The sequence below is a fragment of the Peromyscus californicus genome, unplaced genomic scaffold (assembly GCF_007827085.1).
Source record: "Peromyscus californicus insignis strain IS unplaced genomic scaffold, ASM782708v3 Scaffold_2__1_contigs__length_46816999, whole genome shotgun sequence".
Classification (NCBI taxonomy): domain Eukaryota; kingdom Metazoa; phylum Chordata; class Mammalia; order Rodentia; family Cricetidae; genus Peromyscus; species Peromyscus californicus.
Window position 1 is genome coordinate 3,595,500 of NW_026294540.1, and position 22,659 is coordinate 3,618,158.

The following is a 22,659-nucleotide window of genomic DNA, read 5'->3' on the forward strand; positions in this document are numbered from 1 at the left end:
TCTGTGCAGTGTGCCAGCTGTTTTCTCCATCCAAAGGAAACATGCTGGGTGGAGGTGCGTGGGTGTCTACGTGACTTCCACACAAGAACCACCTTCCTACCCGGCCTTCCCACGTGTGTTAGTGATTGGTTGGGTCAGACACAACGGATTGCTTAGTGCTGACAAGCAGCTCCGTGTTGCACACACACAGGGAGGCAGGGGATGGTGGTGATGATGAGGACAGTAGACAGGATGAGGGGTGATGTAATGTCAGTGCCAATGCTGACGACGATGGTGATGGTGATGTTGACCATGATATTAATAGTGACGGTTGACAATGACTGTGACATTGTTGACGATGACAATAATATTGCCGATGACAACAATGGTCATAGTGACGATGTTGACATTGATGATGGTGTTGTCAATGACTGTGATGATGTAGATAGTGATGGTGTTGACGGGGTGATGATGTTATCAATGATGGTGATGTGGATAGTGACACTGATGATATCAACAATGATGGTGACAGTGAAAATGATGCTGATGTTGGTCGAAGCGATGGCGACGGTGGCAATGCTGACAGCGACCGTGGTGCTGTCGGTGGTGACGGTGATGTCAACAGTCATGATGATGATAATGGTGACCGTGGTGGTAGTTATGATGTCAACAGTGAGGATGATGGTGGTTGACAGAGGTGGCAGTGACCGTGATGTTGACAGTGACGAGGAGAAACATCTCCTGCCCGGAATTGCTCTAAGTGTTTCCGCTCACCACTTCATTTCACAAGAACTTGGCAGCCAGGTCCGTGGTCACTGATTCCATCACTTGCTACTTGCAAGACACTGAACCAGTAGTTTTGCTTCCCAGAGCCTCGGTGTCCCTGCCTGTGAAATGGGCATAAAACAGCAGCTCTGGGCTGCACCATGGTGTCCGTGTCTGACTGTGCAGGAGACGCACTGGCTCTCACAGACCCTGCTCTGGTATTCCTGTTCACCCCCGTGAAAAGGGAGTCTTAACGATTTCACACACAGGAGGCCAGCCCCGGGCTGGGTGTGGCTGCGCTGGGCCTCACTACCACAGCGTCACTATGGGGCTGTTCCTGACCCTCGGGGCTCTCTGAACCCAGGCCGTGCTCCAGAAGACTTCAAAACGAGCTGCTGTAGCCCAGCCAAGCCCTCGGCCAGGGCGGCTGGAACCACCACAGGGAAGCCAGGTGACGGCGGGTGGTGGGGACTTGTGCTGGTGAGCTGTCACCCAGGGCCTGTGCTAGTCTGGCCAACGGACACAAGGGGAAGCCAATGGTTAGTGTCCACGGTGCTTCTAGACTTGGAGACAGAACTATCTAGATGTTCTCCTGGACCTGCCACTCCACCGACAGCCTCCATCTCTCCCGAAGCAGAGATGAATGCCGGTGCTCAGTTGGCTTTCTCCTCTTCAGTGTGACCCAGGAGGACCCCACGGGGTGGTTCCGCCGTGGTACAGGTCTTCCCACCTCACTGAACGCAGTCCAGAGTGGTGCCCAGCTGGTCCCATCCAAGGGATTCGGATCCTGCCCCGTGAACCATGGAGGTTAACCCTCACCACTCCTCAAACGTGGAGCCCCGCCGCGTTCAGTTACTCAGTTACAGCGGATGGTTGTCCCAGGGTGGAGGGAGGGGGACTGAGGCTGGGCTGAGCTCACAGGAGCCTTCATAGTGAGAGTCACGTGTGATTCATAATGGGAGACCCTCATGGAGAAGACGTGTAACTATATCTACCGAGACTCTGGGTCCTCCTGACCAGGGGTGAGAGAGGCGCCTCGAAGGAAGAGAGCCTACAAGCTTGCTGAACTTCTTGCAAGAGAGGTATAGGACCTCGCAGCCCCTCCCCCTCGATGCCTTGTGGGCTGAGAAATGCCTGTGTGTGCACAGACACCACACAAGTGCCGCCAGCTCCTGTGCCCTCTCCAAAGAAGCCCCAGATCCCTGAACTTCCAATAAGAGCTTACCTGGGCTGGCCCGCTCCAGCAGCTTTCTCCCCATCAGCTGCTTCCAGCTGGATAATCAGGCCGCCCCAGGCTTCATAGGATCCTGGCTGCTGAGGCAAATGGAAAAAACAAAACCCTGTGCAAATGTGTTTTCATGTAAACACGGCAGGGGGTGGCGGCTGCCTGCCGAGAAACAGCTCGGTGGCTGGTGCCGCTCACAGCAAAATAACCCGGAGCATCGCAGCTCTGGGAGAAGAGAGGGCAGGAGCTGGGGTCATTCGGGAATCCAGGTGCTCCCTGGAGCACGCCCAGCCCTCCAGATGAGCCTCTCAGGGGCCCAGATAAGGGAGTAGGCAGATGTTAACCCTACTTCCTTGGGGAGGCAGCTGGCCAAGTGGGAAACACGCACCATGCCTTGTTATTGAGTTAGGTTCGTTCTTTTTCTTTTTTTCTTTCTTTTTCTTTCTTTCTTCCTTTCTTCCTTCCTTCCTTTCTTTTTATCAAGTATAATTTGTCCATAGTAACATCCACCTGGTTTCTTTTGCAGTTCTCTAAGCTTTGACAAATGTATATAACTCAGCACCCTGCTCCAAAATCAAAGAACACAAGAGTTCAGCCCCACTCCGACACTCAACATGCTGGGCCCTGGCGATCACTGATCTTTACCTTTTCTAGAATGTCACAGAAATGGGATTCTACAGTCCGCAGACTCTAGCCTGTTGTATGACTCATCAGGGTTGGCTGGCTGTGTAGCCACAGTTTCAAGGACTGAGTAGTGCTCTCCTGAGCACACACTCACCACCTTGGGTCCACTTGCCTGGGATGGGGCCGTGGACGGGGTGGGGGTGGGGGGAATCAGGGATAACTGCTCTCTGCATCTGAATTCGGGTTCTGCTGTAAACATGGCTATCACTTCTCTCAGGTTAGCAACCAAGGAAGGAGATAGTTAGTTATCAAAGTAAGTGGACATTTCTAACATCGTAAGCAACAGCCTTGCTGTTTTCCAGAGGGGCTCCGTTCCCTTCTCCATCTCCACCATCGTGACTGGAAGTCCCACCCACTCCGCAGCCTCCCCTCACTGAGTTTACTGTGTCTGTTTTAGCCACCCTGATGTTTTCTCGTCGTGGCTTTAATTAAAGAGCTGGCTGTGACTCCCTGCCATCCTGGTGTCACTCAGCAGAGCCTGGTGAGAACAGTGGTCAAGGGCACGTGCCGTGGAGCAGCTGGGCTCCATCTCAGCCCTGGTCCTCAGTGGTCTCAGACCTTCAATCATGCCCCCGTAGGGATATGAGGCTGGCCACACAGTGGGATCCGCAGCGGCCTCGGTTCTCCGCGACCTCCCAGAGGGTGCTAGGTTTGCTAGGGTTTGAGAATCACCATTTTGCACCCTCCCTGAAGATTCTAAGGGAACTTCATTGCGTTGTTTCAAAAGACTAAGTTAGAGCCAGGTGTGGGGACAGACCCTGTGACCCCAGCACTTAGAAGGCTGACGAAGCAGGATCAAGAGTTCAAGGCCAGCCAGGTGGTGGTGGCACACATCTTTGATCCCAGCACTCGGGAGGCAGAACCAGGTGGATCTCTGTGAGTTCGAGGCCAGCCTGGTCTACAGAGGGAGATCCAGGAAAGACGCAAAGCTACACAGAGAAACCCTGTCTCGAAAACAAAGCAAAACAAAACAAAGTTCAAGGCCAGCCTGGGTTATATAGTGAGACTCTCTCAAAAAACAGCAGCAACAACAAAAAGAAAAAATCCCTAAGTTAGCTCACGAATGGAAGCCAGCGCTTAGCTGGGACATCTTCCTCTGCCAAGGCGGCTTTAGGGACCACCCTGCTGTGTCAGGCGTCACTTGGGGCCTAGCGCAGACACCAGGCTTCCTTTAGGAATGGGGTGCTCTGTACACAGCCCACCAGGATCCCTAGAGATGTGACTCCTGAGTAGAGTCCCCACCCCCCAGAGCGGGGGGGGGGGGGGGACGACTTACCTCTGAAGTGCCATTCCTATGGAAACGGGAGATTGGGTGTTAGGAGAGGGAGGAGATCACACACACACATAACATACAACACACAACACACACAAACCACACACACATACACACATATATCACACACACAACACGTGCACCCACACAACACATACACACCACACACATCACACACACACACCACACACATCACACACACCTCACACACGACATATACACACCACACACACACACACACACACGATACACACACACAGCTGTTGTTGTTGGCTTTAACTCTTTTGGGGGGCCCGCCACCCAGCTCCTAAATAAATCACACACAGAGGCTCATTCTTAATTATGAACACCAGGTCTTAGCTTGGCTTAGTTTCTAGCCAGCTTTTCTTATCTTTAAATTATTCCATCTACCTTTTCCCTCTGGGCTTTTCCCATTCTCTTACTTCTGTAAATCTTACTCTTACTCCGTGGCTTGCTGTGTAGCTGGGTGGCTGGCCCCTGGAGTACTCCTCCTTCTCTGGCTACTTCACCTTTCTCCTCCTAGATTTCTCCCTCTATATATCATCTCTGCTGCCTAGCCTTTCTGTTGCCTCTCTATTGGCCATTCAGCGCTTTATGAGACCATCAGGTGTTTTAGACAGGCACAGTAACACAGCTTCACAGAGTTAAACAAATGCAACATAAACAAAAGTAACACACCTTAATATTCTACAACACACAGGCCCAGGCTGAAGTCTTGGCTCTGCACCAGTGAGCTACATACATGACCTTAAACAAGTCCCTTGACCTTTGGGAGCCTCAGTTTCTCACCCCTGCGATGGGGACACTAACTGCCTTACAGATTCATCTTGAATGTTGGACATTGTGTGTTCTGAAAGCCGAAGTGAGGTGAGACTACAGTACCCACCCCAAGTCCAAAACGACAAAGCCACCAGCTTCCTGGCGCCAGGGGCCACATCTTCTAGAGCTCTGGGTCCACAACCTGATGTGCAGCAGGCACTCGGTGCTGAGAGAACAAGCCAGCCGGCGATGCTCCTGACCCACAGTGGGGCCGGAAGGATGAGGGGGGGTCTCTGAGTGAAGCAGGTGTTGGGTCCATGAGGTAATATATGATGAACCCTCCCTGGTGGAAAAACCTCCACGTCAGGCCGGGACCCCATGGCAAACTTTGACCTGCTTGTGAGGCTGGTACTAAAAGTCCATTGCTTGAATGAACGAGTGAACTGTAGTTTGACCATAGGAGGGGAACAGTAGGTATGAACTAGGATTACGTATGGTAGTTTTTTTGTTGTTGGCAAAGAAGGACCCAGAAAGGGCAATCTACCTGGCCGAGGCCGCACAGCCATGGAATGACCTTGAAGGTAGAATGGGACAGGGCAAACTCTACAACTTGAGGCCCTGCCCGGAACCTCCACACGCCCTCACCGCCATTTGTGGGCAGCTGATATTTTGCAGGAGACAGTGTGAGATGATAATATCTACCTCATCTTGTAATAAACATTACAAGAAGCCACAACAGGCACGGAACCCAGGCAAGGCTTTTCTGCTGTGGGCCAAGGTGACTGCAGGTCATGGGCAAGCCTATAGATGTAGGTCTGAGATCACTTCCTTGGTAGACAGGAAGTAACTCAGAGAGGCATGCAGCTTCTGCAGTAGGGAGTCAATTCTACCCACCAGCCTTCCATTGGCCTTCCAGACCCATTGGCCTTCCCCTCCGTTGATCCAGCCCTGCAGGACAGACTCCCTATTCCTGTGCTCCTGGCAGGAACATTTAATGCCACCATCAAGGACAGGGAGCCACTTCCCTGTCCCCAGGAGCCTCCGGCACACTCCAGTTCTCCCTGTTCCCTCACCCCCTGGCATGTAACCACACAGACATCTCCCCTTCACCGGGTGGATTTATTCTTGGGGGTGTGTGGGTGGCGAGCGTTTATGTGGGGGGATGTTTGTCTAAATTTAAATTTCGAACGTGTTCAGCAGCAGCCTATTAATGCTGGGGCTGGAAATGGATGGCTTTTTTTTTTTTCTTTTTTAATTCAAATAAACTGAGAGACAAGTAGGCGTCTCCTCCAGCTCTCACTTCTGACCCAGTCCTACCTTCCTCTGTGCCCAGAGGCTATCTGGCCATGGGGTGGCCATGGACTATCAAGCTCAGAAAGTGGAAGCTGGGAGAGATAAGGGCTCCTGCCATTCTCTTGCCTTTCTGCCATTGGTGTCTGGGCTACTTCCTGCAACCCAGGCATGGTATCCAAGTACCCACCACCTTAACATGCCTGACCCCTGCTAAGCATTTTGCACCCATTGTATCAGCCAACCCTCTCCACAACCAGGCTGGCGGGGTGGGACCGGTATGCTCATCCCCTATCACCTGCATGAGAACCTGCAACCATGATGCCTTAAATGACCTCCGTGTTCTTCATGCTCCCGAGGATCAGAGCCAAGATTCAAACTCCGTTCTAACCAGCAACAAAGCTCACGCAGTGGCTGACAAGATGGATTTGCTGCTAAGGGCACTTGGTGTCAAATCTGAAGATATGATTTTGATCCCCAGAACCCACATGATGGAAGGAGAGAACCAACTCACTCACGGTGTCCTGTGACCTCCCCTCCATGTGTGTACTGTGATGCGCACACATACACACACACACACACACACACACACACACACACACACACACACACACTAAATAAATAATACCAATCATTTTGAAGAGCCCTCACACAGCTCCCCTGTATTTTTCAAAGCACAACTTGGTGTGGAAAAGAAAAAGCAACCATAAATTCACTCCTAACCCAGCCTGGCTGGTGAGGTCTCTCCTGTCCAGCGGCATCTCAGCCCACAAGGGAGGCTCCTGCCTCTGTGACTGCCTGTGGTGTTCTGTAATTGCTGAGCAATTTGGAGATGGCTGGAAATATATAATTCATGGGTGTGTCTTTCTCCCCAGTCTCTGGAAGGCACTGAGGTGTGACCGTCTCCCGGGGAGCTTCGACCTTGACACAGAAGGAACCAGAATTTAAATGTCCCAATCAGAGAACCCACTGCCAGCTGGTAGACCCCAGGCACCTCAGTACAAGGTCCTGCAAATGAGGACCCTAGCCTCGAACCCTAATAGAGTCAATGATTGAAAGCTGGGTAAAACCTGAGGTGGAGTTTGAGCTAAAAGCCATGTGCATTGAGAGACTAGCCCAGGCTTGTTCCCCAGGGCAGGTCAGCAACTATGCCTACAGCTGCATCCCTGGGGAGGGAAATGATGCTGTTTGGTGTGGGCCGGGGTGTGGGCGACCATCCTGCAATGCTGAGAACAGCTCAGGTCAGCACCAGCTGCCTCAGAGGAGCAGGAACCTGGCCTGGGGGCTTCAGGCTCCAGCTGGCGGTTCAGTTTCAACTCCCAAGAGCCGGAGAATCTAGTTTGAAGCTCCCAGCACTAACCAGGTTTCTGGGGCAAATGGCAACAGCCGCTGTTCCTTGTGTGCAAAGTGGGGTTCAGGACCCCTGTCTGTGCTGAGAGTGAGGAGGGACAATACAGGGTAGAGTGGCATAGATCTGTGCTGGGGTCAGGGAAGGGCAGGCATGGAGTGTGCCATGAGGGGCTTGGGCACTGTTTCCTATGATGATGTCCAGGTGATTGACAGAAGAGCCAGGGGACATTCTCTTTCTGCCTGTGGTTACCATCGGGGGAGGACAGTGGAGCCCTTCCAGCCACTGAAGGTTATGATGAAGATGCCCAAGGGTGTAGCATGAATCTTAAAAGGTCTTATTAATAAAAACAAACCTGGAGCCAGGTATTGGGGGTGAACACTGAAAGATCAGAGAAGCAGAACAAGCCACAGCTAACCTCACCTCGCCAACTTCTCAGCTGATCCTGTTTCCTCAAACTGGAAGCTTCTGAGTCCTCATCCAAATAGATCTCAGCTGAACTGCTGCTAAAAGCCTAAAAGCTTAAAAGCCTCTAGTTCCTAGTCCTCATGCCTTATATACCGTTCTGCTTCCTGCCATCACTTCCTGGGATTAAAGGCATGAGTCACCATGCCTGGCTGTTTCCAGTGTGGTCTTGAACTCACAGAGATCCAGATGGATCTCTGCCTCCGGAATGCTAGGATTAAAGGCATGTGCTACCACTGCCCAACCTCTATGTTTAATATAGTGGCTGTTCTGTCCTCTGACCCCCAGATAAACTTATTGGGGTGCATAATATATCAACTACACGAGGCTCAGGACCTCTGTGCCTTCTGGGAAGTCCTCACTCCCTGAATGGGCTCTGAACACACAAAGCAGAAAGGCTCCCTAAGTCTGAGGGATTCTGGTCACCATGTTCTTCCCTCAGACTGGGGGGCCCCAGGTCAGCAGTGGTCAGAAGATTCTAGAGCCGCACAAACCTGGATCTGAGAGCATTGCTGCTTATTGGCTCTACCTCCACCAAGAAGGTTGGCTTTCTCACCGATCAAGGGAGCATCAAAACACTGTGGAGACCCCTGGAGAGGCCCTGATGGGGGAGATGAAGGTCCACACTGCCGTAGGTCTGCCGTGGGCAGGGTTCGCTATGCTTCCTTCCTGGGGGTACAAGGCCTATGGCCAACTAGAGGCCTGGGCCTTAGAGGAGGTACCACAGAGGCCCCCCCTTTCTCCCTCCTGGCCTCAGTTTCCCCATCTGACCTGGAGATCAGGTAGCCCTCCCCCTAGTGCAGATGGGCTATAAGTTTGTCTCTGAGTCTGGCTCTGAGCTGGTGTTCTTGAGGAAAGAGGACCTGGCCTTGAGGAGCCCCTGGGGGTTCAGAGAGGCTTCCCCCAGTGCACACTCCCCGGCAGGAACACAAGACTGAGCCAGAGACGATTCTGAGTGGAAAATTCCTCTCTGGGTAAGGGTTTCCAATGGAAGTAGCCACTGTTCCCAAGTTAGAGCCTAACTGGGTGTGGCCACAAGTGGCAGTTTGCTGGTGGTTGTGGCTAGAAGGAGCTGACCAAGAGTGGTGTGGACATAGGGTGGCAGTTTCTGGAGCTGGCTTGGGATTGGCCTGGCTATGTGACCCTGGGTCACTCTGTTAGACTCTGAGTCCTCCAATCATCTGGCCTGTCCTAGCTGGTTCCTAAGAGTACCCTGCCCTCTGGGACAGTGATGACAAGAACCCACATCACTGAACACTAATCTTGTCCCAGACTGCGTCTGGCATCTCACAGGGACAGAGGTCATGTCGTTCTGGATTCCCTATGCCTCTGGATTCCCACCCCCTTCTGTTAGAGAAAGTCGCTTTGCTGGGTTATCTATCCCCAGCTCCGTGTTCCTCACTCCAGGGAAGATGCCGCTGACTAGAGAGTGGTGTGATTTCTGGAAGCAGAGTGATGTTCCTCGATGGCCCTTAAGCCCCTCTTCAGAGGGTCCCTGCCAGCTGTCTGGGCTGACACAGGTCAATGGAGGTATCCTTTGAAAGGCCACACTGAATGTCCCAGGCTTTGTGGCCACAGATCTGAGCCCTACCAAGAGGGGCATGCGTGTCCTGGCTCCATGCGGGGCAGCTAAGGCTTGACACAGTCCGGCCCCAGAAGGGACCATAGAGCCCCCTCCTCCACCCTGTGTGGTCTCCCTTAGGAAGCAGGAGCAGAGTTGAGACGCAGCCTCTGCAAGATGGACCCACTCCTGTCCCAGTACCCAGTCAGTACATGCTGCATGGTGCCCACCTGCTGGGGACCTTCTCCGGAGGTCTCAGCTTACAGACCTTCCCAGAGGGTCCTTCTGAGCCCGTGGCTTCCCCGAAGTACTTGTGCCTCCCAGTTATTCTAATAGAGTAGACTGGAGTAGCACACTTGAGCACAGGGAAGCTCCAGATGATGGGGCAGCCTCGGCTCAAGCAGAGCGGGCTCCATCCCTCCCTCCTGTGGCACCTCCTCTGGCCTCCAGGTCCCCTCCTTTCTCTTTCCCCCTGCGCTGCCACCCCCAACGGGTCTGGCCCCTGGATAAACATTCTGCCCATGAACAGAACCATCCATTATCCCCCTGACAATTAGCAGCCTATTAAGGATGCCTATGCAAATGAGCACTAATTGACCCGCGACACAGCAGCGCCTGCAGGAGAGCAGTGACTCCAGATGGCTTAATGATAGGGGCCCAGGGCCCTGCTTTGCAAGTCTCTCTCCTGGGTAAGGGAATGATCTGGGCTGCAGAAGGCAGCCAGCTGCCTGGTGGTGAGGACCCCAGATGGGGACTGTGTGCCTCAGCTGGGTCATCAGAACCGCCGGACGGGATACGGCTTCCTGCCTTGTTCTCTCCGTCCCTCCCTTTCTTCAGTTTTTCTTACTATCCCAGCACAGAGTCGGCAAGCATGCGACCACCCTCTCTCGGACACAAACACATGGCCCGTTACAAACTCTTTTAATTGCAGCTACCATGATGGTGTATGTTATGGGGCACAAGGAGATGATTCAGTGCCCCCTGCCCACGCAGTCAACACCAATGGGGTTCAGACCCCCTGTACCCCTGCCCATGCAGTCAACATCAATGGGGTTCAGACCCCCTGCCCACACTGTCAACACCAATGGGGTTCAGATCCCCTGCCCATGCTATCAACACCAGTGGGGTTCAGGCTTGTGGCCATCTGCACATGCTTCCTTCACAGGGTCAGAAGCCACTCTCCATGTCATGTGTTCTGTGGTTCTGGACATCACGTGCGTGACATGTAGGTGTCATTACAGTATCAGCGGGGTTGAATCATCACCCCCAAAGTCCTGAGCTCCACCAACTCATTTCCCAAGCTGCAGACAATGCCGTTCCTGTTCCTGTCTTTTCCAGGCGATCTCGTGGTTGGAATCACACAGTGTGCTTTCTCTCAGATCAGCTTCTTGCTGGGTAGCATGAAGCATTTACACCTCATGTTGCTGGATGTCTGGAGGGACCTGGGATATCAGATTCCTGCAGAGGCCTGAGGAGCACCACAGTGCTGGGTGGTTAGCAGGCAAGGAGGCCATTGGGAATAGACCCCTCTCCCCATGGACGCTGAGCCATCGAGGAGAGGAATAATTATCCCCTAATGCTACCATGTTCTTTTCCGTCCCAGACGGCCCTCCTGTGGCAAGGATGCTTGCAGACGCAAGGCTTCTACCACATGGCACCCCGACTCAGGAAAGTGGAAGTTTCTTCTTTTCCCTCTTTCTATCTTTTCAGACACTGGCCAAAAGCCTGGGCCTTCATTCCCAGACTCAGTGGGCTTTCTCACTCTTTCTCTGAAGCTGGCCCACTCCTCTTCGGCCCTGTGATGCTTGTCCTGCCTTCCCGGACCTGCCGGCTTTCTTGGACCCTAACTTAAAAGGACAGGGCTCCCTCTCTTCCTCTTTCCCATTTCCCTCCTCCAGGCAGCTGTCAAGATTCACAGCTTGCCTGCCCTGCTGTTTTTCTCCCAGACATTACTGCAATTGTCCCCGGGCTTCCTTCAGAGTCTGTTTTAAAATTCTTTTATTAATAAGACTAAGAATCCAAAAGGGACCCGGTTTCCCTGGTAACGTATGGCCCTTGCACAGGGACTCCCCAGATTTCCACAGTAACAGTGGCTGGATCAGATGGGAGAGAACGCTAGATCTCAGCTGCTGCCTCAGTTCCCCTGGTTTCCAAAGAAGCTGTGAAACAGAAACTGGCGAAGGGAAACGTATTTATTGGAAGTTTTGGGTAAACAATGACGAGAACCAAGATTCTCAGTTTTTTCCTCACCTCTGTCTCAGTGCTACACAGTATTATAGGGAAGATGGGACAAAGCTGGGCATGATGGGACACACTTGTAACCCAGCACCCAGGAGGATCAGGAGTCCAAGGCTATCCTCAGGTACATAGGGAGTTTGGGGCTAGCCTGGACTACATGAGACCTTATCTCCAAACAGGGATAAGCCAGATGGCTCAGCGCTTGCCTCTCAGCCCAATTTCAATCCCTGGACCCCACAGTGGAAGGGACAGAACTGAGAAAGCTGACCTTTGACATCCACAGGCACCGTCACACATACACACACACACACACACACACACACACACACACACACACACACACACCACACACACACGAATAATAGATTAAATTCTAAAAGCAAATGAGATGAAGCCAGGGTCTATGAGACAATGTCCAGGCTGGATGGAGACAGCCCCTGGGAGGCACACTCCTCGGTGAGCATTGGGGACGTTCATCTTCCCGGTGGTCTGTGCTGACCACCCCCCCCCCCCGAGTCAGGCTCTGGGGGGAGGGTAGGAAAGGAAGCCCCAGATCCTTCCCAGCCTACAAACTTCCTTGCAATCTCCCTCAAGAATGTGGAGGGAGACCCTTTGCTCTCAGAGGAAGGAGCTTGATTTCCCTTTCGGCGGGGCCGGCCTACGCCAGCCAGCACCCATCTCTTGCTTGGCCTCTCAACCCCTGTTGGTAAGACCTTTAAACACAGCACCTGGAATAAAGGAGATGTTCAGCAAATGACAGCTAATTCTCCTGTATGCCTTGGAGTGGGGTTTCTGAGAGACAAAGTCTTAGAGAGAGCCACTGTGTGGGGGAGGCTGGCAGCTCCAGGAGGCAGAAGTACTTAGGTTCCCCTGAGGACGGGGTTCTGTGACTCAGAAAGACTTCTCCACCCAGACTCACCCAGTGGCAAATAATACAATACACTGCCCCCTCAGAGACCCAAATTTACACACACACACACACACACACACACACACACACACACACACACACACACATGGCTATTACCTGAGCACATCGTTCGGACCTTAGTACGAAGCCCTGGGGTGAGGGGAGGTCCCTTCCGTCCTCACCCCCTCCACTGCTGTTTCCTGGGAGCCTGCTGTACACCAGGTGCTGGGGCTAAGACATGGAGTGAGAGGTTCAGACTTCAGGGTGCTCTCCCCTCTAGTCCTGGCAGGAGGGTGTGGGTAAGAAGTTCACATTCGCACCCTCCCGCCAACGGTGGGGTGGCACAGCCCCCGAACTCTGCCCCTCTTCCTTCGGTCCCCTGCCCCCTCCGTGCCCACCTCTTTCTGTCTTCTGTCAGCTGCTAATGAGTTAAATGTTCCCCGACGCCCACTCGGCAGCCACTTAGGGGTAAAGATGTGGGGTGCTATAAAGAACATAGAGGGAACAAGCAAGGAGCCAGCCCCAGAGACACCCTCAGTGAGGGAATGGCTGCCGGGACCAATGGGGTGTCCCTCACTGATGTAGGAAATAGCTTCCCAGTTGCTCACGGGAGCCTGGGGGAGGCGGATGAGCCTTGAGCATTCCATTGTCTCCCTCACTTTCATTCAGTCCTCCAACAACATAAGCAGGAGCGTGGAGAGTTGAGTAACCCAAGGCTGGTGGAGACAGGTGTCTCTCCAAGTCACTATGAATCCAGGCTAGCGACTGTCCAGGGCCCACACTTGGATCTAAAGATCTGTGATCTACAGAGCTGAGGGGGACCCTCAAAGCACTCGAGTGACTCCTGACTTCCTCTCTCCATGGCACATAAGTCCCCACAAGGCACTGGCTTCTAAAGTGCAGCATCAGCTCGGGATGCAGCTCGGTTGGTAGAGCGTCTGCCTAGCATGCAGGCAGCCCTGGGTTCAATCGCCAGCACCCCTTAAACCAGGTCTGTGGTGCACTCCCGAAACCCCAGCACTTGAGAGGCGAAGGCAGGAAGATCAGGAGTTCTAGGTTATGTTTAACTACGTGGTGAGTTTGAGGCAGCCTGGGCTACATGGAGACACTGTCTCAAAAAAATTAAAAGGCTAAAATGTAGGGATCATGAAACCTCGGTGAGGTCTGTGCCCTTAGCAAGGCGGTGAGTTCTGTGAGTTAGCAGGGCCATGGCACTCAGGACCCTTGTGGTCTGGCTCTGCCCACTGTTTTCCTGCCTACCTCCCGGCCTGGCTCTTCCTCAGCTGTCCTCTACCCAGAGGGTTATCTGCTTGTCCCAGACTGGCTGCTTCCTGGGGAAGCCCTCTCCCACCTCTCTCCCCAGGTAGTTATAGACCCTCCATTGCTACAGGTCCCCATACTCCAGGGTTGGTGGGGTCCCCAAATCTCCTGACACTTTAAACCCCAATCTGGGACCTCAGTGCAAAGACTTGTCTCTTCTCATGGGCTTGGGCCTATCGTTCTGAAGCAGATGCTAAAGTCCTAGGGTTCCTCATAGCCCGCCTTCCACTTACCAGCTGTGTGTCTCAGGATAAGTTAACTAACTTCTCTGATACTCAGTTCTCAGCTCCGTAAGACAACATAGAACTTCACAGAATTGTTGTGGGAACTAACTCAGAGTGTGAGAGTGTGCACGTGGGTGTGCATGTCTATGTGAGTGTGCGTGTGTGTGAGAGTATGTGTGCGTGTGTGTGTGAGTGTGCATGTGTGGAGCGGCCCGTGTAAGTGATTATCAAACACTGTTAATATGTTGCTGTTCTGTGTCACGAGATACACACCCTGCAGGGCTCTCTCACAGTCTAGTTGACATAGCAACTGTGGAGTGGCCTGCTTTCTCCCTTGGTTGACTAAAAGTTCCCTGAAAATAGAGAGTAACTTTTTCATTCTTGTGTTCCTAGCACATACAGTCAGGATGAACATATTTTAAATTTTTGAAATTACATTTATTTATTTATTTATTTATTTATTTATTTATTTATTTGTGTGTCTGTCTGTCTGTCTGTCTGTCTGTGGGCATCTTCGTAGGATCATGCCACAGCATGCATGTGGAGGTCAGTGGACAGGAATCAGTTCTCTCTTTCCATCCATTCTGTGGGTTCCTGGGGACTAACCTTGCATCTCCAGATTTGGCGACAATCACCTTTACCTGCTGAGCCATCTCCCTGCTGGGTTTTATGTGAGTGGAAGAACAGGAAGTACCCGGCTGAGTGGAGAGTCGGACGGAAGGAGGGGTGCAGGGATGGATGGGTGGGTGGACTGCAGGAAGAAGACAGACTAACAGATGAACGCAAGGACGGATGGGTAGGTGGGTGGATAAATTAACCGGTGGGTAGATGGTTGAGGGTGATGGATGGACAGAGGGAGGAATGTTTGGTGCCACAAGTGCGTGGATTTTTATGTTTTGCATGCCTAGGAGGTGGTCGGTGCAGTAAGAGGTGAGCTTCTGAATGAGTGGGGCGGCAGACACCACCTGAAACCGCAGTGAAGCTCCCATGCTGCTGTGAGCCTTGAGGAGCTACCCAGAGCCGCAACTTCCGTTGGTGGTGGACGGTTGGGTCCCCCTCGCCTTGGCTGAGAGCACCCTGTCACCCCCTGCTGGTGGTAACATGAAACAGCACTGCCCAACAGTTCATCTACGTCGTGTTTTTGGTTCTCAACTTTGTGTGCCCACGAGCACTCTCCGGGGCCACCTGTGACGACAGAGATGCTAGCTAGAAAGCCAGAGCTTCTCATCAGCTCCAGGAGGGACTCGAATTCCTAACCGGGAGCTCATCATACCCTCCTCGGAGAATCCCTGACCAGAGGACGTTGCTGCAGTAGCTGGAAAGAGACGGGCTCTTTTGTTCCGTGGCTACCTCTGAATTGCCGGGCAGTGTCCAGAGTACACGGGACACAGAATACACGGGAAGAGCTGTGGTTTGACCAAGCAGGATGGCACTTACCTGTAATCCCAGCACTTGGGAGGTAGAAGCAGAAAGAACAGGAGGAGTTCAGGGCTAGCCTCAGCTACAGAACAAGTTTTGAGTCTAGCCTGGGCTACATGAGACCCTGTCTAAAACAAACAAAAAAAGCGTGGTTTCAAATCTCATGCCGCCCCCCACTCATTGAAGCCCTCACATCCCTCACCTGTAAGACAGGAGAGAGCAGACGAGACAGCCTGCGGAGCTGAGCTGGCCACCCGGAGGCCCTCAGCAAATACCGATCGCACGGATGTGCTGCTTCCTAGGCCTGCTTCCCTCTCTAGACGATGGCCTGTGGAGGATTTGATTTCTGCACTAGAACACATGCCCTCGGGAGGTGGGTTTTACCTCTGCATCTCGGCTATCGCTGGGACACAGTTGGCCTCCCTAACTCTTCCTTGAGGAAGCGATATGAATGAGTTTGGGCTCAGAAAGTCTCTGAGGTTTTCTTTGGACGAAGGGAACCCACCCGTCTGTGTTTGTTTGACAAATATATACAAAGCCTGTTTAGGAAGAGAGGAGCAAGCAGCTTGGGCCTGCCCTGTTGGCACCTTCTACAGACAGATCCAGCCAACCGTGGGTAGAACACAAGTGAGGGGGGAAAATGTCTAGGGCTGAGGAGACGGCGCAGTTGGCAAAGAACTGGCCACATAAGCAAAGGGACCTGAGTTCGGATACTCAGCACTGGGAAGGCAGAGGCAGGAAGATACCTGGAGCACACTGGCCAGGCAGTGTTGCCGAATTATCTGTCAGTATTGGAAAGACCCTGGTTCAAAACACAAGGAGGGCAGGGTGACTGGAGGAGCTACTCAATATTGACCTCTGGCCTCCACACACACAAATACTACACACTCATAATACACACGCGCACAAACACACACACAGGGTCCATAGTGAATGTATAGGAAAGTCCTCCTTTGCCATTGTTTTAAGTACTATGTAACAACTCTTGAGCACTGACATCCGTGTTAGGTGTTCTAAGACATGTGAGATGTTTGGAAATCCATAGGAGGGTGTGCGCCTAGCCTATACAAACCCTGCCTTTGTACCCAAGACACTTGAACCTCTCTGGGACCCAATGCCCTGTGGATTCTGAGGGACAGATGTACACAAATAATGCATAGGGTCTTGTGGTTGACTGAGGTCAAGCTTTCCCCCGGACTTCAATCCTTACTAAGATTGAAGCACCCCAATTCCTGTGTGTCGGAGAGCAAAGACCGGGCTCTGCAGCCCTGGAACCCAAGCCACCTTCTCTCAAGGTGCTTCCTTCCATTGTAGTTGGTCCTCAGCCCTCTCGGGGCCTCCGCATACCCCTTTGAGGTTGCTCAGAACCTCTTTACATTCTGGGTTTTGGTGGTGGTGGGGGGGGGGCTCATGCCCGTGTCCACTGCTGTTTTGCAGGTGGCAGCCCAGTGCCCTGAAGCTTGACCAGATGGAGGCCTTCGAGCGGGAGTCCCCAGAAGGTGGCACACAGCTTGGTCGCCCGTTGGAGCTGGAGGAGAGGCCAGCATCAGAGCCCGCAGTGAACTAACCAAGCTCAACAGCCCAAAAGAGACTTAGAAGGGGCCAAAGTGACCTGCAGCTGCTGGGCTCCCTCCCCTAGTCCTTGTCACCAGAGTTCTTCAGCCGCACTCTGGGATGAGGACCGAGATGTGGGGAAAGGAGACCGAATCCTGTAGGTCCCCTTTCTTGGCCCCAGGCAGCTCACGTTGACCTCGGGACTCCAGAACCTCTGTCCTCGTTTCCCTGTCCTCAGCCCAGCCTGGGCTTGCTTTCTGGCTACAGTATCTCCTCTGTGGAAGGACCAGAATACCACGCCCTCGGAGTTGCATTCTTAAGGTGTCCTGGGAAGCCACGCCCTCCACGCCCCTTCCCAGCCATCAGCCCAGCCAGCCCCGAGCCAGTCCGGAATGATCCTGCTATGGCCAAGCTCTGGTTCAAGTTCCAGCGGTGTTTCCGGTATTTCCGCAGGAAGCCCGTGCGCTTCTTTACCCTGCTGGCTCTCTACCTGACCGCTGGGAGCCTCGTCTTTCTGCACTCCGGCTTCGTGGGCCAGCCGGCGGTGCCCCAGAGCCAGGCAAGCCCTGCCGCGGGGAGCCCAGCAGAAGGAGCCGAGCTGCCCTTCCTGGGCGACTTGCACCTGGGCAGAGGCTTCCGGGACACGGGGGAGACCTCCAGCATCTCACGCAGATACGGACCTTCATTCAAGAGCAAGGAGCCCAGCGAGAGAGCCAAGCTGGGTGACTACGGGGGAGCCTGGAGCCGAGCCCTCAAAGGGAGGGTTGTCCGGGAGAAGGAGAAGGAAAAGGAAGAGGAGAGAGGTAAGAGCCTGGAGGGACGGGGAAAATACAGGATACAGAACACAAATGCAGAAATAACAGCCAGCAGCTGGTTGAGGAGCTCCAGACACACGGAGGTAGGAAATCAGCGCTGTCATCCGTAATTAGCAGCCACTAGCCCTTCGGTTGGTAAATCCCATACGAACCCCACACTTGCCTCAGTTTAGAATCCCTGTTCCCTTTATCGCTGCTTATTAAACACACACAAAAACTCCAGCATCAGTGATTGCAGAGCACTGAATGTCCCAGGATCTGTGGTGAGCACTTGACACATGCAGAATCATCTCCATGGTACTAAACAGCTACCCTGCCTGTTTAAAGACAGGGAGACAGCTGGCCAGAGTGGTGAATACCTTCATCTCTGCCCTGGGGAGGCTGAGGTGGAAGGAGTTGGAGGCTAGCCTGGGCTATATACTGAGACTCTGTCTTAAAGTGAAAAAAGGACACCAGGAGCCCAGGATTGATGGAAAATACTTAGCAAAGCGAAGCTATGGCCATGCCAAAGAGTTCTCCATCTGCCGAGCTCTGTCGTGGTGATGGAGCTCTGGGCGCTAACACTGCCCTGGGTAAATGCCTTGTTGCATTTTCTCAGCCTTTTACAGCCCAAAGGATTTTGATTACCGGTACATTTCACAGGCTTGAACAGGGCGCAGATGAGCGGTGCCTGCCTTGATTAACAGATGTGGAAAGCTGGAGGTGTGGCTCAGTTAATAGAGCCTTTCCCCAGCAGGCATGATCCCCAGGGGCTTGATCCCCAGGCAGGATAGTGCACACCTGTAATCCCAGAACAAAGGAGGCAGAAATAGGAGAGTTGGAAGTTCAAAGCCATTCTCAGTTACCTACATAGGGAATTGGAGGCCAGACTAGGCTAGAGACCCCGACTCACAAACAAATGGGGCTGGAGAGATGGCTCAGAAGTTAAGAGCACAGCTGCATGCTGCTCTTGCAGAGAGGACCAGGGTTTCATTCCCAGCACCCATTGGGTGGCTCATACCTACCTATACCTCCAGCTCCAGGGGGATCCTGTGCCTCTGGCACAGAGCCACCACACATATACATAACTGAAAACAAAATAAATTAAAAATGAGCGAGAACCAGATGTGGGAGCCGAGGTTCGAGAGGTGAAGAGGCTGGCCCAGAGCTGCACAGCTAGTCTCAGTATAACCTGGGGTTTAAGCACCGTCAGCCCAGGTTCTCGACTTTCTCTGATGGTGTCCCCACTCCACTGGCAGATACCATGTGACCAGCAGGATAGGGAAACCTGCCATAGCCACAGCCCTTGAGATTAATATGGGAGGGTGTGCAGGAAGCCCAGAGAGCTTAGGGTGAGGATTGGTACCACAAGTCTTTGTGTGGCACTGTAGGATGCCCTTCTCCATCCCTGCAAGGCACAGGATTCACAAAGAGACCCGTCCTAAGGACAGGTGCCCCTGTCCCAGTCCCAGCCTGAACCTGGCTCTCCAGGAGACTCCACCTTCCCCACTCTATGAGAGATCCCAGAGCTCACAGAGTGGTGAGGAGACACCTCACCACCGGTGTGGTCCAGGCAATGGCTCGGTTTCCATGCCTGTCACACAGACCTAACGATGGCTCCCCTCCAGGCAGTCCTGAGAGTCCAGTGGGACACGGGTCAGGCAAGGATCTGGCAATACAGCTGGGACAAAACTGGCAGTTGGCTATCAATGTTCAGAAAGTACCCCCGGGATCTACTCAGACAGTGGCCAGGTCTTAGCACGGCAAGGCATGAGAGTCTGGCCTTATCGAGAGAGAAATTGCCCTCTTTCCATAGTCTCCACTCAAGCTCTGCCTCTGACCACTCCGAACACCAGCCGATCCTTTGAAAGCCCCCAGAGTCCTGGCCAGTCTGCTCCTTAAGCTCTCAGCTTCCTCCCACACTCCACCCCCACGGTCCTTCTTCCTGTTCATTGAGCACTTTGCTCTCTTTGCTCCGGGACCTCTGCCCTTTCGGCCCATATACTCTTCCCCTACATGTCTGCACAGCTCCCTTCCTTGTAGTCACCCCTGAGGCCCTGCCTCTCATGGCCCTGCCTCCCATAGCCAATTAATTCCCAGAGGTCCTAACGAGCTCCACTCCATGCCTGGTCACAGTCACACTCCTTAGCTTTACCCTGCTGCCAAGTGCATCACCATCCACAGGCATCTTGCTTGTCCAACCGTTTTCTTTGCACTCCGTGCTCCGGTAGGGTAGGGGCGTCCACTCCAGTCTTGTCCCGCTCAACCCGTCAGCACCTGGGACAGCGCCAGGTACAGCGCTGTGGCTCCTGGCTGCACCCAGTGGACCAAAGAGTGACTGGATGGGTAAATGAATGTGTGACTGACTCTCCCTCTGCCAGGAGACCTCCGAGTTTCAGCTTTGTCCACCTCCAGAACACTGTCCCTTCCAAGTCTAACCAAATGCTCTTTTCTGCTCCGTTGCCAAGCAGGAGCTCCTGTGGCAGTGGATCTGTGCGATGATGTCCCTGTGGGTTGTGAGAATGAAACGCAGTCAGCTCTCCATGGCTGAGGGTTCATACCCTGGGTTTCAGGCAACCACAAACAAAAAACACCTGAGGAAAAAAATACATTTGTAAGAAACATACAGGGAATCCCCACTTGTATTTCCAGAGTTCACACTGTGTTAGGGCCCAGCGTCACTTAGAACGGCAGAACATGTGAGGGAGTTCTGTGCAAATACCGCATTTCATACATGTGTTGGGTCACAAGGGATGCTGGGCCCTGCCACTGTGGGATGCTGAGGGACCAACAGATGGCCACTATGGCTGTTGGTAGTAACAATGACATTTACTGATCACCCACGCCATGCTCAATGCTGTTTGTTTCCTGCTCATGGCTTAGGATGGGGTGGTCTATGCGTGTGCCCGCCACACCCTCTGGTTTGTGATGATATGTCACTTGGTAGCTTCCCTGTGGACTGGACCATGTTGGGTTGATTGGCTGCTTTATTTAACCAATGCCACTCCATGAATCAGAGGCCCTTTTGGTCCATTTTGCGCACGATAAGACTGAATTCAGAGAGCAATGGCTTCCCCTGGTTCCACAGGTTGTTTGCAGGATAACTGAAGTTTGAAACGAGGGTGATTGACTTCCAAAGCATGGGAGCCTTCTTCTGAATGCTGGGCACAGCCCAGTCCATCAAGCTTATACATATTTTATGAAATGCAAAGAGAGAAGGGGAAGGATATAGAAAAGTAGCCCCAAGCTCCGGGCTCTCGGCAGGCAGCATCATTAGGAAAACACAGATGAAGCCCGTCTGTTGATAAGCTTATTTGGGGTTCATCACCTGAGATCAGCACCACCAAAATCGAAATGCTTCTCTGACCTGACTGAAGCCTGGCTCCCTCCCAAGCTGGCAGGTGCCCTGCTGGATGTGGGCATGCAGGACTTGAACTTCAGAGCCCGTGGGGCCAAGAGGGGGAAGGGAAGAACTGCATCCAGGTGGAGCTGGCACCAGATGAGAAGTCAGATCCCTAGGTGCAGCCAGCACTGGTCTGTTGTCTGCCTGTCTTGTGAGAGCATGAGCATTGAGCCCCCAGACCAGGGGTCAGATCTCAGTGCTGCAAGTTGTTCAGCATAGCCTTGAGCAGGTCACGTCATATCTCCGAGCTTCCGTGGAAGCACCCAACCTCTGATGGCCATGAGTCAAATGGAGGGTGCTGAGAGCCAGGCACTGCCTGGAACAGTGTGCACGCATCGCACATCGCTCCCAACCCCACGACAGCCAGGGAGTGGCTTCACGACCCCATCTAACCAGGAAGGAACACGGGAGCAGAGAGGTTGAGCCAGTTGCCCCAGGTTCTGCCCTTGAGGGAGGGAACTGCACAGAAGTCACAGGAGTTGTCTGGGCCACACAACTGGTCGGGGAGAGCCGGGGAGTGAGACCCAGCTTGATTTCAAAGTTTCCTTCAGATAACAGGGAGGCTTGGGCTGAGCATGAAGGAGGGACATGGGGAGGGCTGTGTGACCCTGTTCAGGAACAGCAGGGAAGCCCACTCCCCATCTCCTCCGGTGGAAGACTCAGACACTTCATGTAGAAATGATTGAGTCCCATTTCTCACCGAGAACCAGAGGATCAGAGAAGTTAAATGACCTGCCCAAGGTCACACACACAGCAGCTTAAAAGGCGGAACAGACTCTGTCCCAATTCTCTCAGAATCCAAAGTCTTTATTGCTCACGGTGGAGGGACAGTATCTCTTCCTTCCTTTTTTTTTTTTTTAAGATTTATTTATTTATTATGGATACAGTGTTCTGCCTACATGCATGCTTGCAGGCCAGAAGAGGGCGCCAGATCTTATTACAGATGGTTGTGAGCCACCATGTGGGTGCTGGGAATTGAACTCAGGACTCTAGAACTGTCAGTGCTCTTAACCTCTGAGCCAGCTCTCCAGCACCCAGTATCTCTTTCTTAAGCCGTATAACCCAGCTGGGGACACGGCTCAGTTGGTAAAGTGTTTTGCACATAAGCACGAGGACCCGGAGCTCACGTAAGAAAAGCTGGGCTTGAGTCCACGCTCGAAATCCCAGGACTGGGGAGGCAGAGACAGGTAGGTCCCTGGGGCTCACAGGCTAGCTCACGAGGTGAGTTCCTGGCCAGTGAGGGACTTTGACTCAAAAGGCAAGGTAGAAAACACCTGAGGAGCAACACCTGATGCTAGCTGGCTACAGTGTGCACATGCGTATGGAAGTGTTCGCCCCATACACATGTGCACACACACACACAAGTACACAGATACATGAATGTCCACCCTACACACAAATATACACACATATGTGCACATATACCT

General features: G+C 53.0%; 1 protein-coding gene across 3 annotated transcripts in view; it reads left to right on the plus strand.

Annotated features, from left to right (window-relative positions):
* Wscd2 (WSC domain containing 2) overlaps positions 1 to 22,659 on the plus strand; it is a 93,690-nt gene that overhangs the window by 33,240 nt on the left and 37,791 nt on the right. For 2 of the 3 annotated variants that reach the window (XM_052755028.1, XM_052755031.1), the window contains exon 2: positions 16,919 to 17,838. In XM_052755028.1, coding sequence (XP_052610988.1) covers positions 17,439 to 17,838 — 400 coding nt within the window. In that variant the 5' untranslated portion in view covers positions 16,919 to 17,438. Of the gene's footprint in view, positions 1 to 14,970; positions 15,855 to 16,918; positions 17,839 to 22,659 lie in introns of all 3 variants that reach the window. The other variant, XM_052755030.1, reaches the window with a different exon arrangement.